This window comes from Hippoglossus hippoglossus, chromosome 7, assembly GCF_009819705.1.
Source record: "Hippoglossus hippoglossus isolate fHipHip1 chromosome 7, fHipHip1.pri, whole genome shotgun sequence".
Classification (NCBI taxonomy): Eukaryota; Metazoa; Chordata; class Actinopteri; order Pleuronectiformes; family Pleuronectidae; genus Hippoglossus; species Hippoglossus hippoglossus.
In genome coordinates, this window is record NC_047157.1 from 22,913,300 (window position 1) to 22,927,980 (window position 14,681).

Genomic DNA, 14,681 nt, shown 5'->3' on the forward strand with positions numbered 1-14,681 from the left:
CATGTTTAATTCCAAGAATACTTTATACTTCTTTAATACCAATGACGTCACAGTGCTTGCAAAATGGGTACATTTTCACAAAAGTTTAAAAATCACGAGTTAAGTGTGTGTCTGAAAGGAGCTTTTGTGTCAGCGTGAGAAAAGATGGTGAGTTTATTTGTGTTTAAGAGGGAAGATGAACTGAAAATTGCTTTTAATAATGAGTACAGATGACACAAATTATAAATAACAACACAGAGGTGCTCGCTGCTCATTCTTCCCTCACCCTGCCACCAGCTGGAAGCATGTGAATTTGTGAAAAACCACCAGGGAGTGCTGTTTCCTCTAATGACAGCCTGATGGCCTCAACAGAGCCAGTGATCAAAGTCCCAATATAGACATTGCCTCATCTGTGTTTGTGCAACGCAGCAGAGCAAATGGTGAGCAATCCTGAGCTAATCAATCAGTATCTGCATGAATTGGTGAGACGGAGGAGGAGGAGGAGGAGGAGGAGGAGGAGTCCCCGGCTGCCTGAGCAGTGCAGTGCTGCAGCTCAGCTTTAAATCACCACAAGGGAGGACGGCTGTTCACATAAGCAGACAATAAGGCATAACATTTAAAGTGATTAATGTTGGCTACTGGAGGTTTTTTCTTTTTGCAAATGTGTGCTGCGGCTGGGGAGGTGCATGCAAAGTACGGAGCTATAATACCCAGAGGGAACCAGTCTGACTGCTCGCTGTGAATCATGCAAGGTGTGTTCGTCTGGTTTTGTGTTACAGTACCTGCTGGGTGTCCCCCTCTGTGTAAGGCAGCTTTGTGGACACGTGGAACATGACCTCCTTGTTGCGGTAGTTGCAGTAGACAGATTCTGCGCCAGTCTGCCCATGAGTCACGTCCAACCCTCCACGGAAGCTGCGAGCGCACAGACACAAGTGTAAACAGGACGTTCCCCCATCCTCACTGCAGTGGCATGAACACCACTGCTGTATCCACGCTCATATAATGTAAACTGAAGTTGTTATTGAATGTATATGATATAAAATATGAACTGCCTCCGAACCACAGCGAGGTCCTCACCCTTTGAAGTTGTGCAGCTCGATTTTTTCTCCTAAAAACGCCAGGAACTCGACGAAGGCCGGACTCTCGTCACTGTTGCCAAACAGCTCTTCCTCTGAAGTCTGTAACCAGGGAGAAAGCTTCATAAACATCAAGGCTAAGAGAAGCAAATTATATTAGCAGCTACAAGTTAAAAAACACACATGGTTTGTACAGTACGCTCCAGTTTCAATGCCACTTATATCTGTCTTCAGGACGATGATTGTGAATGAAAACTGGCTGAAAGAGCAAAGATTTGCATGCTTCACCTGCAGCGATGGCACAGGGAGTATTTTATATAAGGTGTGTTCATAATGTAACAGATCATTAGGGTTAATAACAGGAAGCCGGTTTGTAAAGTGTGTCCCTTGTATGTTCGACACTCTTGTTCAAACACCACATTTGCATCCGAGACGACAGAGGTGGCTTCGATCAATTACAGCAGTAGATAACAGGAGCTTTAGAGATAGGCTTCAGGAAGGCTCGTGCAATAATGATCATCTGTGATGGAGAGTTGATTATCTATTGTCATAATGTGGAGTAGCGATACGGACAACAAAAGCCCGCCTCGGAACACGCAGACAGACAATGCCCAAGAACAAGCTGTTGCTTATCAAGTATTCCTGTTTTATTCCCGTCCCCACGTCTCACTCTCTCTGCTCAGCGCCCCCTCCTGAGTAGAAAACGTCCTGCGGGATGAGCAGAGGGCCCCTCGTGGCCTTCAGGAGATGGCCCCTTGGCTCATCCACAAACGTATTTAACAATGTAATTAAATTTCTGCAGGCTTTAAGGCATTGCCAGTGCAGATCTCTACACACGTAGGTCTCTACTTGAGGGTAAAGGGCCCTCAGCGAAGCATTCAACAGCTCTTCTGCCCCACACATTGTAAACAAGAGGGCTGTGATTGCTGCAGAAAATGAGAGAATGAGAGAGGAGTGCTGAAGACCACCACCACGCTCCTCTAAAAGCCATAATTAGGATTGAGGATGACTGAGAGTAATCAGTTTTCTTAGGAGAAAGCAGTAATTACGATGTATAGTACATGCTGATCGTTCCTGGGCTGAATACAATAATTATGAAGGATTCACGAGCTTCTGCAGAACCATCTAAAAACAACATATAATTCCCGTTGGCGTTGGAGCTTACCTGTCCGAACTTCTGATAGACGACACCAAATTTGAAATTGTTGTTTATCACATGTTCATCGAAGGTGACGATTAGTCGTGAAGCCTGTGAATAAATACAGATACAATGAGAAAATCCACATTCTGTGCAAAGCTATATAAATTATGACAATAACTTCCATATTTATAATGTTTTTAATGTGGAATTCCCTTTTTTTCGTTTCCTTGAATTGTGTTTGTGGGGGTGGAAATCACACAAACCAAACCAGATCTTACTTTTGGATAAAGGACTGGAAAAAAGCGATCCACGTTGACATCTTCACAGACGAGCTAGGATTAAAAAACAGAAACAGGTCAGATTGTGCTTCGACACAGTCACAACAGACAATTCTCTGCGTAATGAAAAAACCTGGGCCTGTCCTCACCTTGGCCATTTGGACCACGTTGGGAAACTCGGTCAGACAGGAAATGGGAATCACATCGTGGTAGGTTTTCAGTTTGGTCCTGGTGGAGTCATAAAGCAATCAGAGTGAAATCCATATAATGTGAAGTGACATTTCTCCGAATTTATCGGAGAGGGAGAGAGATGATCCGATGTGGACCATCATCAAACTTCCCCGCCCTCTCCACCCACTCGCTGGCCTACATAGTCCATCTGTTACTCTGCTGTTGACACTCTCCCGCTTTATGACTCTTACGATTGCACCCCGTGCCGGGAGAAAGTGTTTATCCAGTACATTTTAGGACTGCATCTATTTCTCAATGGGCGTGAAAGCCTGAACGTTTGTTACTTTAGCTGCAGATGAGCAAATTTCAGGTGTAGAGATTCGATTTTAATTTGTTTTCATCGTACAGCAACTCAATCATCTACTAATTCCAGAAATCTCTGTCCTTCTCTATGAGGCTCACAAGAACAGTTTGGGTGGCTGTGGCTCAGGGGTTAGAGCGGGTTGCCCCTCTAACCAGAGGGTCGACAGTTTGATCCCAGCCTTCCCCCATTAAGCATGCTGTAGTTTCCCTGGGCAATAGACAAATAGCTGCCTATAGATGCGCTGTATGAACGTGTGTGTGAATGTGTGAAAAACCTGTACTGTAAAGAAGTGAGTGTTCATCAAGACTAGAAAAGTGTTATATAAATACTGACCTCGTTAAAGTGCAGCCAGCATCTCCACCGGCCGAGCAAGCAGCCCAAACAGGGAGGCTATAAGAACGGGCACTGGCTGCAGAATGAGAGTTACCTGAGCATGAGCCGGAGATGTTCCTGGTCACCGATCACATCGTACTTCAGGGAGAACACCAGATGTCCGAGGGCACCGTCCACTGAGTAGTAATCAAAGTGTTCCTGAGGGCACAGGGCACGGACACGGCACATTAGTATCTGTCATAAGCAGACACAGGACACATGTGCAAGCGCTCTGGTCATTACATGTTTCCAATCTCTGCTCCTTTTCTTCTGCTCCTGCTCCTCTAATACAGGCGGATCAAACTTGTTCATGTTATGTGTGTGTGTGTGTGTGTGTGTGTGTGTGTGTGTGTGTGTGTGTGTGTGTGTGTGTGTGTGTGTGTGTGTGTGTGTGTGTGAGAGAGAGAGAACAGGTGGCAAAGCCTAATGTATCTTCATTAGCGGCAGTGTATGAGGTGCCAAACAGGGAGGCTGGTTCCTGTCGGAGGTTTTCTCTGCTGGGATTAGCTTATTGCTTATTCGTTTCATTACTGTAATGAGCAAGAAGTGAAATTGATTGTCAAATATTCTATGACAGTAATTAGGCTCATTTGAGGAGGAAAGGGAGTTGTTGTACTGGGAATATTCATTCAGTTTAACTGCAGTAAAATCCCTTAGCAAGCACCTTACCAAAACAGAGCGATGTGAATTTAAAAACAAATAAACATAATAATTTTATCGCAAGCATATATTGCAAGTGTTAAAATGTACATGGAAAAAATTATGGGCTGTTGAAAATGCGAAAATGTACAAGTGAAGCTATGGTTGAAGATGGATGAAGATCTATAAAGAGGAAGCTTATGGAACATTCAATTATTTTATCACAGCAATGAAACAAGTTGAATTTAATTTAGCAGTGTTGTTTTAACAGTTAATTGTTTGCTCTTTCAAGTATTTAATCTACATTAAGGCCAAACTCTGCACAAAGTCTCTAACCTTGCCCAGGAAGTGTTTCCGGAAGAGCATGGCCTTCGTGTTACACTCCAGCTTGGTGCGGGTGTTCGGGGACAGCGGCTGCGCCTGCGCCGGTTCCACGCGGTCACTCAGCTCATGGTTGTTCCCCTCGATCCAAAATCCCCCAAACTGGGGCAGGAGGATGAGGGGAAAGGGTCTTCTTCTGCCCAACACCTGCGCCGAAATGCAAAAAACAGTGAGTGGCCCATAGAACGATGTGATCGTGAAGGTAATGTGAGGACAGCGAGAGTGAAAGTGATTGATCTGATGATGAAAAGTGTTTCTATACCTCATGGACACTTGGATACGGAATGTAGTCCTCCTCAGTCTGGAAAAATATCAAGAAATAAAAAAGATTTGTTTGTTTGTTCCACATCAAAGACTGAAAACAACCACATGGTCCAACTCTATAATCCCCAAGGACAGAGTGCCAGAATAAATTAACTGTTATGCAATGAAAGTCAGTTTAGCAGCTAGTTATTGATGCATTATTGTCCATCAAAACATACGATAAATCCATATTAACCATTAATAGTCAATTAATAGTTTTAAATCCTGCACTAACATCATCCTGTCCTGACTATGTGCTTTTGAATCCTCACTAACTCTGACTAGCTGACTTGAGAGCATCTCACTGCGTTATGAATAATGCTGCCCTTAAGTCGTCGGCCTGTCTGGTAGAGCGAGATACGGCGGAGGAGCCGTGACACAACACCTGCACGGTGTGAATGCTGCTCCGTCTCGGCGTGGAGAGTCGTACCTTGAGCGGGGGAGGGAAGCTGCATCTCTGCTCATCCATCCTGTTGCCCTGCAAGAGAGGGAGAGTGAGACAGAGGGGGGGTCACGCTCGGAGTGGAGGCCGTGCATTCAAGACACAAAAACCATTCACACACCAATTATTGATAAGAAATATAAACATAAAAAAACTACACACACAGCAGAGCAGTAATCATGTTCTGAGCAGACTGGCAGAAAATGATCAACCTCGTTATATAATGACACAGTTTTCCTACGAGTTGTGCGGCAGGCAAAGTGGTAGAGGGACAGATGGAAAGATAAGGACAGAGATACATTACACACACACACAGGCAGCAGGGCCACTGACGGACCATTAGAGGATAATAAAGAGCAGGCATTTGGGAGTGACTGGAAAATCTGTTAGCTCACAGAGGATGTGTGGGAATAAAAAGATGCAGAGCTACATGACACCCGCGCAATAAAACCCACCGCTGGACCTGAGGTGTGAAAGAGGGTAAGTGATGCAGAGAAGGAGGTGCGGCGATACAATGAAGTAGCGCTGCATAAATAAAGGCCATAGTGATGGAGTCAAGGAAGACGACACATCATACGTGACATATTGTGTTGACTGTGGGAACAACACCGTCCTGCATGTGTCACATCCTATTCTGTGGACAGATATCGACCTCTGCCTGTAAACGATTACGTTTCCACTCCTGTCTGTGTGTATCGAGAGGGTTTGTTAGTTAGTTTGGAAACAAGATTACACAAAGACGACTGACCGGATTCCCACAACACTCGGTGGAAGGATGCGGTACGGGCGGGGAAAGAACCCAGTAAATTTTGGTGCGAATCCCAGGGAATAACCCAGGTAACAGGCATATTTAAGAGAACTGATAAAGGTGAAATTTCTTGTAGCTGTGTGCCACTCTAGCTCTTCTCCTTTCCCAGTGATGCCAAAATAAACAGGTGACATAAGCTATAATGAGTGTAAGCGAATTAATAATTTCTGTAAACAACGGCCGGCCAGTGCGTTAATCGCTGACACACATGGAAAAAGCAATTAGGAGTTCTGATGTTTATTAGGAGCACATAATTAAAACAAACATCCTTACAAAGCCTGGAGAAACCAGGAGGTGAGATTATGAGTTTATACAGAGGCTGTTACAACCTGAATGTTAACAGAGAAGTGTGAGGGACACACATGTAAACACTCTCCTCTAAAACCACCACACTCAGTATCCCTCTCGCGTGCGGAGAGATAAGTGTCGGGGGCGAGAAGAGGGTCAAAGTGCTGCAGAATTAGTCAGAGACACGTCGACTGGTTAGTTGCTTGGTGAGTAGAGTTTGAAGACCGGAGACAAAGGACAGAGATCAGCGATGATCGTCGTCTTACCTGCATCTTTTCAATCATTTCAAATAAATCTGGGCTCTGGGGAGAGGAGAGTGAGATGAAATGGTTTTGAGTTGAGTTTGTTGGTGCGACGGTTCATTTATCTTCCAGTTTGACTCTGACAGAGCACTTAGTGTCCGGAGCGTCATCACGATACATGTATTGACAGGAAAAGACATTTTGTGTTGGTCGATTCTCATTGATCGGAGCCCAACACACCACACTGCTGTATGGATACAAATAATAAAACAGCTATTTTCTGCAAGATCATAATATTTTCCCTTCATACGCTGGTTCTGTGGGATTTCTCCGGTTATGAAGACATGAAGATTGGGGTTCGTTTAACTGGGGAATCTAAATTCACTGTATTTGTGAATGAGAGAGTGATTGGTTGTTTATTGTATAGTCCAGGTTGTCCCTCCACCTCTTGCCTCAGTGTCGGGATCAGCTCCAGCCCCCCCCCCCATGACCCTCACAGGAAAAACGGTTAACATAATGGATGTTGAATTTTCATTTGACATTATCAAATTCAATATTTAGGAAAATATTGAAGAGGTATCGTTTCCCTTTGCCACAAAGACGCTTGAGCTTTTGATGACTAAGCAAGCAAAGTCAAATTATTACATCAAATTAAGATAAAAGCATTTTTTTGCTATTGCTATACAGAGAATGTACATTTTGTTGAAATTACACTTACACAGAGATCAACTACCACTACTACATCTAAGACATTTAATGAACAAGCTTATAAAACTTTTGGGTAATGGGGGTAAAGCTCTGTAAAAAGGTACAGTTAGTAATAATCACACATTTACATCACATGAACAGCTGGTACGTTCTGACATCCAGAACAGAAGTTATGTGATATTTTCTGTAGTCTGCTTCTGAAATGTCAATTTTTGTTTATCAGAAAACTAACGACATATCAAGTTGATAAAACAGCGGTAACTGTGTTTTCAGAGCTGTCGGTCACCTGGAGAGTTATGATTGATCGTTTAAAGTGTTGACCTATTTCTCAGCGCTGTCCAGTAAATGTCTGTAAGTGGGTGAAGCACACTTCTTCTGTCAACTGTTCCCATTGAACACCGGCAAAGGTCAGACTTATCTGATTCAACATTTTATCAGATATCATCTCTTGCCTCTCCCTTGCTGCTCCTCAAGTCAAGTGTGACCGACCTGCGTTTCCATGTTAAACACTCACCTAATTCTTTCGGAGCCCAAACCACAGCTGTTGTGTCCTTTGAATGTCCTCGTGCAAAACGTGGACGCATGCTTTTGCCATGACTGTGACTGTAAGTACTGCAGAAGTCTATGAATGACAGGAGTCCACAGGTGCATGAGTCTGAAGGGGGTCAGCCAGTGGAGCCTGAAATACTGTAATTCTGTCCTCACTTTGTGTGCAGAGCAATTGTGTGAGTAAAGTCCTCCGCCATGTGCAAACAGCAGTCGGCCACAATCCCTGAAGGTAAACAGCCCCGGCTTCAACAACATTAACCAGAGATTAGAACAAAAGGAGCTGTTGTTGAGCCTCATATTATCTTTGGTCTTAAAACAAAACGCACATTAGACATAACACTGTGTGTCCATGCCCCGAAGGCATGGGAGTGTGTGACCAAATCTTGAAATGGTATACGTTTCTTTACACTCCAGGCAAACACCTGATACTAGAACTAGAAATGTTTCCCCACTCAAACACACGTATTTCCTCAGCTCATAAAGAACCACTATGTATGACCTTGCAGGTTTTTGCACCAGCAGCATTCATTTCACTTAAAGCACTTTGTCCGAGTGATCAAAATGCTGCCAAACTCTTAAGTTAATTTTCCCGTTAAGTGAATTTTTTTCGTCCAGCATTTAAATTAAATAAAGCTGCTTACTTGTTTGGGTTTCTTCCAGTGTACCTTTGTCATCAGTGGAGCACTGAATTCGCTGTGAGCCATCGTTCACTGTCCCTACGCTGGCATCCTGCAGCATCAAAAAAAAGCTGCGTCGACTTCAACCACCAACAGGTCCGGACTCAACTCTCCCCGCTGACAGCTGCCTCTCGGCTAAAAGGTAGAAAGTTGACTGTGTCCCACTGCGACACCTGACGCAAAGCTGCATCCCAGCTAACTGGAAAAGTGGATCAGACAAAGTTGGAGACAAGATCCACAGGCTCTCCCAGTGTGCGCTCTAAACACACACCATTATCAGCCAGTGTATCGTATGTCTCAGGCTGCATTGCCAAGGCAGCTGTTATCACTTTAAGTTTAGATAAATAATCCCCTTGTGTCTTCTGCTCATCCGTCTTCGTGACTCGCGCTCTCTCAAGCGTTTTGTTGGAGGAAATCCAAATCAAAGATCATCCATATTTGTCTTTATCACTAACCCTAATCTTGACTTAGGCTGTCAGGTAGCCCAGAGGTGGAGTCGGATACTGCTAATAGACAAATCCTTCAACAGCACCCTAATCACATATCGGAGCTGTGTGGGCAGTCCCACGTACAGGATATGACTCCATATTAAAAAAAGACAGCTGGGAGCACAAATAAGGAGATAGAGGAATGAAGAGGAGCAAACTGCAGTGGCCACATAGAGACGACCAGAAAACCATTTTCGAGAACTGGCCGTCGTGGAGGAGGTGTGGGAATCCGGATGGAGCCACGTCAGCACACAGTGTAGGTGTTGGAGCTGAGACCTTTCATTAGGGGACCTAATGGGATCCTCATTATGACAAGATCCAAATTAAAGGCACAAGCTCCAGCTGCAACTGTGTGCGTCCTCACCGAGCTCATTAAGACCTCCGACCAACTCCGTGAGAATGAGGAGGAATCCAGGGGCTCAGTTTGTTATTGTTCTTGGATGTGCGGTGTAGGTCTGGTTCTGAGTGCAGGATCTGGCCCCAGCTCATTTAAGGATTTCACTTACATCTTGAATTTATGGAGGGCCATAACAATTTCCCCTGACCGGTGCAACTTCTGGGAAGAGCAGGCTGTAACTCATCTGCTGGCGTTTATGGTTTGATGGAACCGTGTCTGCATTAGCAGCCGTGCACGACTACAGCGAGGAAACACTGTGCACGAGCACCGGGCCGTAAATATCAAGGGTTTATGTGTTTGTCTGTGAATACTGACGCTGTTGATTTGTGTGTTATCAAGATATACGAGCATCTGTCTTGTCTTGAAAAACACACATTTGGAAAAAACGGTTTGTGTTGCTTCTCTCAGAAACAATATTGAATCTATAGACATTATCGATATGAGAGTTTAGAGGCGTTGTTTGGGGCAGTGACAGTAAGTGGTGCAGGGTTAATTGCAGATTGACCTGGTTTTCAAAAGGGCTCTGGTTAAAGTGATACACTCCTCTGAGTCTTGGTCCATTAAGCCCTTATTAGACTATTGAACATCACATTAGCATGTTGTCGTTCAATATCCTCATCAAACCTTTCCCTTCCTGGAACCCAAGTATAAAGGGGGGTTGAATTGGACTTTTGCAGAGGCAGGTAGAATTTTTAGATCTCATTTTGACTGCAGCTCACACATCTATCAACTCATTCCAGAAATCTCTGTCTGTATGTGGCTCACATATCTCGGGAACTGTTCACCTTATCCACTTCACACTTGGCATGTGTATTGTTGAAGGGCCCAAGGAAGTCTGGTGCTTAATTTGATGCGATTTGACACAACAGTAATAATAAACTTTGAATAAACAGGCGACCAGCGCGATCACGACAACAGATTCTCCAGTTTGTTTTGATTTGAGTCGAGCTTCACAGAACTTTGAATCTTTGAGTCTTTCCTTGGGTACTTTTATAGTTTCAGAAAGTTAAGCTGCAACCAGCATCACCACAGGAAAAGCAAAGAGCTCATTCCACACAGGCAGGTTTACAACGGGCAACGCACAAGTTTGTGTAATTACAAATCCATATATAATATATTTGTAATGTACTTTTCTGCTGCTTCTCCCTCCAGGATGTGCAGAAACATACTGTAAGCCGTGATTTCAGTGGAGTCTTTACTGGCTATATTTGCCTTGAGTGTCATGGAAATCTGTGGGCACACACGGACGTCTCAAAAATCTCCTCCTCATGTCTGACTCATTGTAACTCGTAAGTCGGAGGCACCTACAGATGGTGCGAGCTGCGGGGATCAGGAGCAACTGTTAAACAGCCCATTCTCCAAATTCTCCTCTAATCCCTTTCTCTTCCCTCTCCCCCCGCTCGACTCAGATCAGGTCCGATTGCGAGAAGTCTAAGCCCCGTCCAAAATGTGGGAAGGGACCTTTTGAAACCAATCCGACATGAGATTGTATCCACTTTTAATCACCGCAGAGCTCAGCTTTTCTTCCTCCCCCGTCTCTAAAGTTCTTAAAATATCCCTGGGAGGTTTTTCAGGCCGTTCGCTCATTTATAAAGATGAGGCATGCCGAGGATAGACGCGGCGACTCAGACCGCAAGATGGATTTGATGTGACGGCCTAAATACATTTATTGAGATTATTTCCTCCTTAATCATCTCCTCTTCCTGTCATTTACATTCTGAGTCTTAAATTAAAGCAATTGAGTCTTTTCTCATATGATTTCCACTGAAGTGACAGATAACAGAGCGAGCTAAGCTGATTCATAAATACTCAGAATCTCAAAAATCATAATTTTCTTGCGAACAAATGACATCGTGATGCAGCGAACCATATAAAGTATATCAAAGAAAATTAAATTAATTGCAAACTGAAAAAATCCACTTTGCAAGAGAATAAATCGGCAAAATTGAGCTTATCCTTATTAACAGCCTGTGAAGTGGCTGATTATTTTTTACTGACTCATTATTTTGGCATGAAAACAGCTTGAACAATTGAACCCCACACATCCACTGATGAAAACTGATTTTCTAATTCGATGACACATCCTAGATAATCGTGGGGGCGGTGAGGTTTGTCCTTTGATTTAACAATGACAGGCTGCGTTGTTGTTTGCCTTGATGGAGTCGGACTTGTGACGCTATCGGACGGAGGAACTGTCGACATAAAAGCCGACAATTTCCCCCTTAAAAATAGATTTCTCTTAATTGAATCAGGAAAACAATCACCAGAGCTCTGAGCACTCTTAACTGTAAAAGTTAAAAGAGGACGAGAATAAAAACGACAGTACCGCAGCGTACAGAACACAGAGGGAGAGCAGGTGGAGAGACGAGATGAGCAGAGACACCTCACAAAGATCACAGAAGAAAAGGTCACACAGAGGTACATCAGATAAGGTCAGGGGCCAAGTTGTAAAGTCACCCCCCCCAGCGTTGTTTGTTCCCCTCCTACCTTGGGGAATGGTGAGGTGGTGTATGGGAGTGTGGGCTGGAACAGCTGTGGCTCTAGTGTTGCAGAAATCCGCGGGTCACTCCCATCTTGTTTCCTGCAACGAGACAGATGCAAGAGAAAAGGTCAGTTTGAGATCGAGGGAGACGACAATAAACGTTGTGACGCCACCAGATGTTGCTGGTCTCATTTAGTGAACAGAATTCACTTGTGAGGGCCGGTGGTCAAATCTACCATTTTAAGAAAATAAGGCTTTTTATTTATAACAGTTTAAAAAGAAGAACAAACAGTTCAGATTACAGAGAGATAAGTATTTATTCTCTCATAGGGAATCATCTGTTTTGGCTAATATGCAGTGCTCTACTGATAGAGGGTTAAACCTGGTTAAACCTTTAGAAAAATACATGCATTTTAAGATATTTCCTTTCATTACTGAGCAGGAAAATACAAGCTACGTCTGATCCTTATTCTGAGAAGAGGTTTGGTCTCTTTACAGCGTTTGCTAAAGAAACGATTACCACCATCAACTGCTATTCACAAAGACTTCAGGGATCTATAGGGACGCAACACATATATTTTTCCCATTTACTCAAACAGAGCATCGCTCTAACTCCAGAGAGTAACACCAACGCAAAAACTGAGCTATACCACTGTCACGCATCCTTTGCTCTAAACTCAATATCTCAACCTAGGCTGGCTTCATCCCCACGGGATCACGGATCGATTCCCTCAGCTGAATTCGGTGCCCTATTGACACTACAATGGGCCGGTTTGCACTGCAGGCTTTCAATTGGTTTTATTAATTCCGTCTGTTTCAAAAAGTGATTGATCTGTATGAAAGTGGACCTGGAATGGTCCTGCAGCATGTACACTGCTGTGTGCAGTGGTCAAAGAAGGTTAGAGTTGCTACAGTGAAATAGGATTCATATCACTGTGTGTACACTGTGGTGTGTGCTCCACAAACCAAACAGCAGCAAACTCCAAATATAGAGAAATATTATCCAGTGTGTTCAATAACTGTAAAGAAAATACAGTGGCTGTCGACAGTGACACAGCATTTACTCATATGAGTGAACGTTTGCAGCTCTGTTGGTCAGATGCTGAGGAAAAAGACAACAAAACAGCCGCTCAGGAGAAACTGTATGAGAGGAAACTGTTTTCACATTCACTGTGTTACTCAGTGAATCAAGTGCGTCTGAGGAAAATAGAGCATGAATCATTAACGTGCTGCTATTACACAACAAGTGGATCTTCAATCATAGAGAAGTCCTGCGTCATCAAAGTGAAACCGGGAACAGTTTCTGAAGCCTTTTTCTCACTGGGCTCAATAAACGTGAACCAGGTCGGCGAGGTGAGGTGAGGTGCCCCAGCAGCAGCAGCCCCAGAAGCAGCAGCCCCAGAAGCAGCAGCCCCAGCATCCCCAGCATCCCCTGAAGCAGCAGCAGCAGCAGCCTCAGCAGCAGCAGTAGCCCCAGCAGCCCCAGCATCCCCAGCATCCCCTGAAGCAGCAGCAGCAGCAGCAGCCCCAGCAGCAGCCCCAGCAGCCCCAGCAGCCCCAGCAGCCCCAGCAGCAGCCCCAGCAGCCCCAGTAGCCCCAGCAGCAGCAGCACCTCTCCCATGGGAGAACAGGATACGATGAGGCGTCAGCTGCCATGAACTCTTAATTAGAAGTAATGCACAATAGATGGATGCAGGACGCGCACACACACACACACGCACACGCCGACACACATACACATGCACACACACCTATTTATTCATGTAAAGGGAAATGCTTCTATTTCTTATAAGTGTTAGATTGATAAAAGAAGATAAAATAGTTGTTAGAAATACAATAGAACAGAATTCACTTGTGTGTCTTATTGTCTTTTGTAAACACGCAATACTGTAAAAACACATAGTAAATAATAATTAGCACGAATTGGGGATTAGCTGTGCACACACAAACACACACACACCCACACACCTATTTATTCATGTGAAGGGAAATGCTTCCATTACTTATAGGTTTTAGATTGTCAGATAATATTCATGCACTCCGTTTTGCACATGGCAATACTTTACAAAAAACATAAATAATACTTAGCATGAATTGGTAACAAAATCCATATCCACACTCACTCACACACAGACATACACACAACATACACACAAACACAAGCACACACACACGCACACCTTTATTAATACATGTGATGGGAAAGGCTTCCATTTGTGTTTGAACGATAGTGTACTACACTAAAAAGAAGAGGAAACACTTCATGCATGTGTGTGCCCACGCTCTTACACATGTTAATACTGTACAAAACACATAACAAATAATAATTTGCAATATATACACATCTGTATGTTACTCTGGCAAAGAATAAGAACACAAGAATGTCCATTTCAGACCATAACAAACTCCTGCATCATCCCAAGCATGTGGTCCAGCACACACACACTTCTTACTGCACACACACACACACAATCACACACACACACCTGCCTCCTCTGTGTGTAGGTTCACCCTCCTCCAGATCAGTTTGCAGCACTGAGCCACGGCTTCATCCCAACAACCACAACAAATTACATAACGCACACCCCAGCTGGTGGACGACGCACCACCACAGAAATCATCGGCGTGAAGAGAAGTCACAGCACGTCATCCTGAGCGGAGCGGCAAACTTACTCACAGCACGGCTGGGCGCTCCCTGGGAAGTCCGGACAGTGACCAGCACTCGGGCAGATGACTCACTGTCTATGCTTCTCCTCTAAGCAAAGCATCTCACTGTCCTCTCCTCTCCTCTCCTCTCCTCCCTCCCTCCCTCCCTCCCTCTGTTGTATCCTCTCCTCCTCTCTGTCTCTCTGCGTGTACTCTTTCCTCTCTCTCTCTCTCTCTCTCTCTCTCTCTC

At 44.3% G+C, this 14,681-nt stretch overlaps 1 protein-coding gene and 1 long non-coding RNA gene across 30 annotated transcripts in view; both read right to left on the reverse strand.

Moving 5' to 3' along the window:
- The window catches only part of LOC117765359 (rap1 GTPase-activating protein 1-like), a 41,944-nt gene that overhangs the window by 9,016 nt on the left and 18,247 nt on the right, over positions 1–14,681 (reverse strand). For 13 of the 29 annotated variants that reach the window (XM_034591873.1, XM_034591862.1, XM_034591880.1 and 10 more), the window contains exons 2-12: positions 11,791–11,884; positions 6,509–6,544; positions 5,135–5,182; positions 4,664–4,702; positions 4,357–4,548; positions 3,437–3,540; positions 2,624–2,702; positions 2,475–2,528; positions 2,221–2,304; positions 1,057–1,157; positions 762–891 (exon numbers count right to left, since the gene is read on the reverse strand). In XM_034591873.1, coding sequence (XP_034447764.1) covers positions 762–891; positions 1,057–1,157; positions 2,221–2,304; positions 2,475–2,528; positions 2,624–2,702; positions 3,437–3,540; positions 4,357–4,548; positions 4,664–4,702; positions 5,135–5,182; positions 6,509–6,526 — 849 coding nt within the window. In that variant the 5' untranslated portion in view covers positions 6,527–6,544; positions 11,791–11,884. Of the gene's footprint in view, positions 1–761; positions 892–1,056; positions 1,158–2,220; positions 2,305–2,474; positions 2,529–2,623; positions 2,703–3,436; positions 3,541–4,356; positions 4,549–4,663; positions 4,703–5,134; positions 5,183–6,508; positions 6,545–8,382; positions 9,059–11,790; positions 11,885–14,271; positions 14,398–14,458; positions 14,675–14,681 lie in introns of those variants that run through there. The other 16 variants (XM_034591871.1, XM_034591887.1, XM_034591864.1 and 13 more) reach the window with 11 other exon arrangements.
- On the reverse strand, positions 6,991–7,707 carry LOC117765364. Its single transcript, XR_004614562.1, has 3 exons — positions 7,421–7,707; positions 7,130–7,389; positions 6,991–7,071 (listed from the first exon to the last, which is right to left on the reverse strand). It is a non-coding gene; the product is annotated as an uncharacterized LOC117765364 (long non-coding RNA).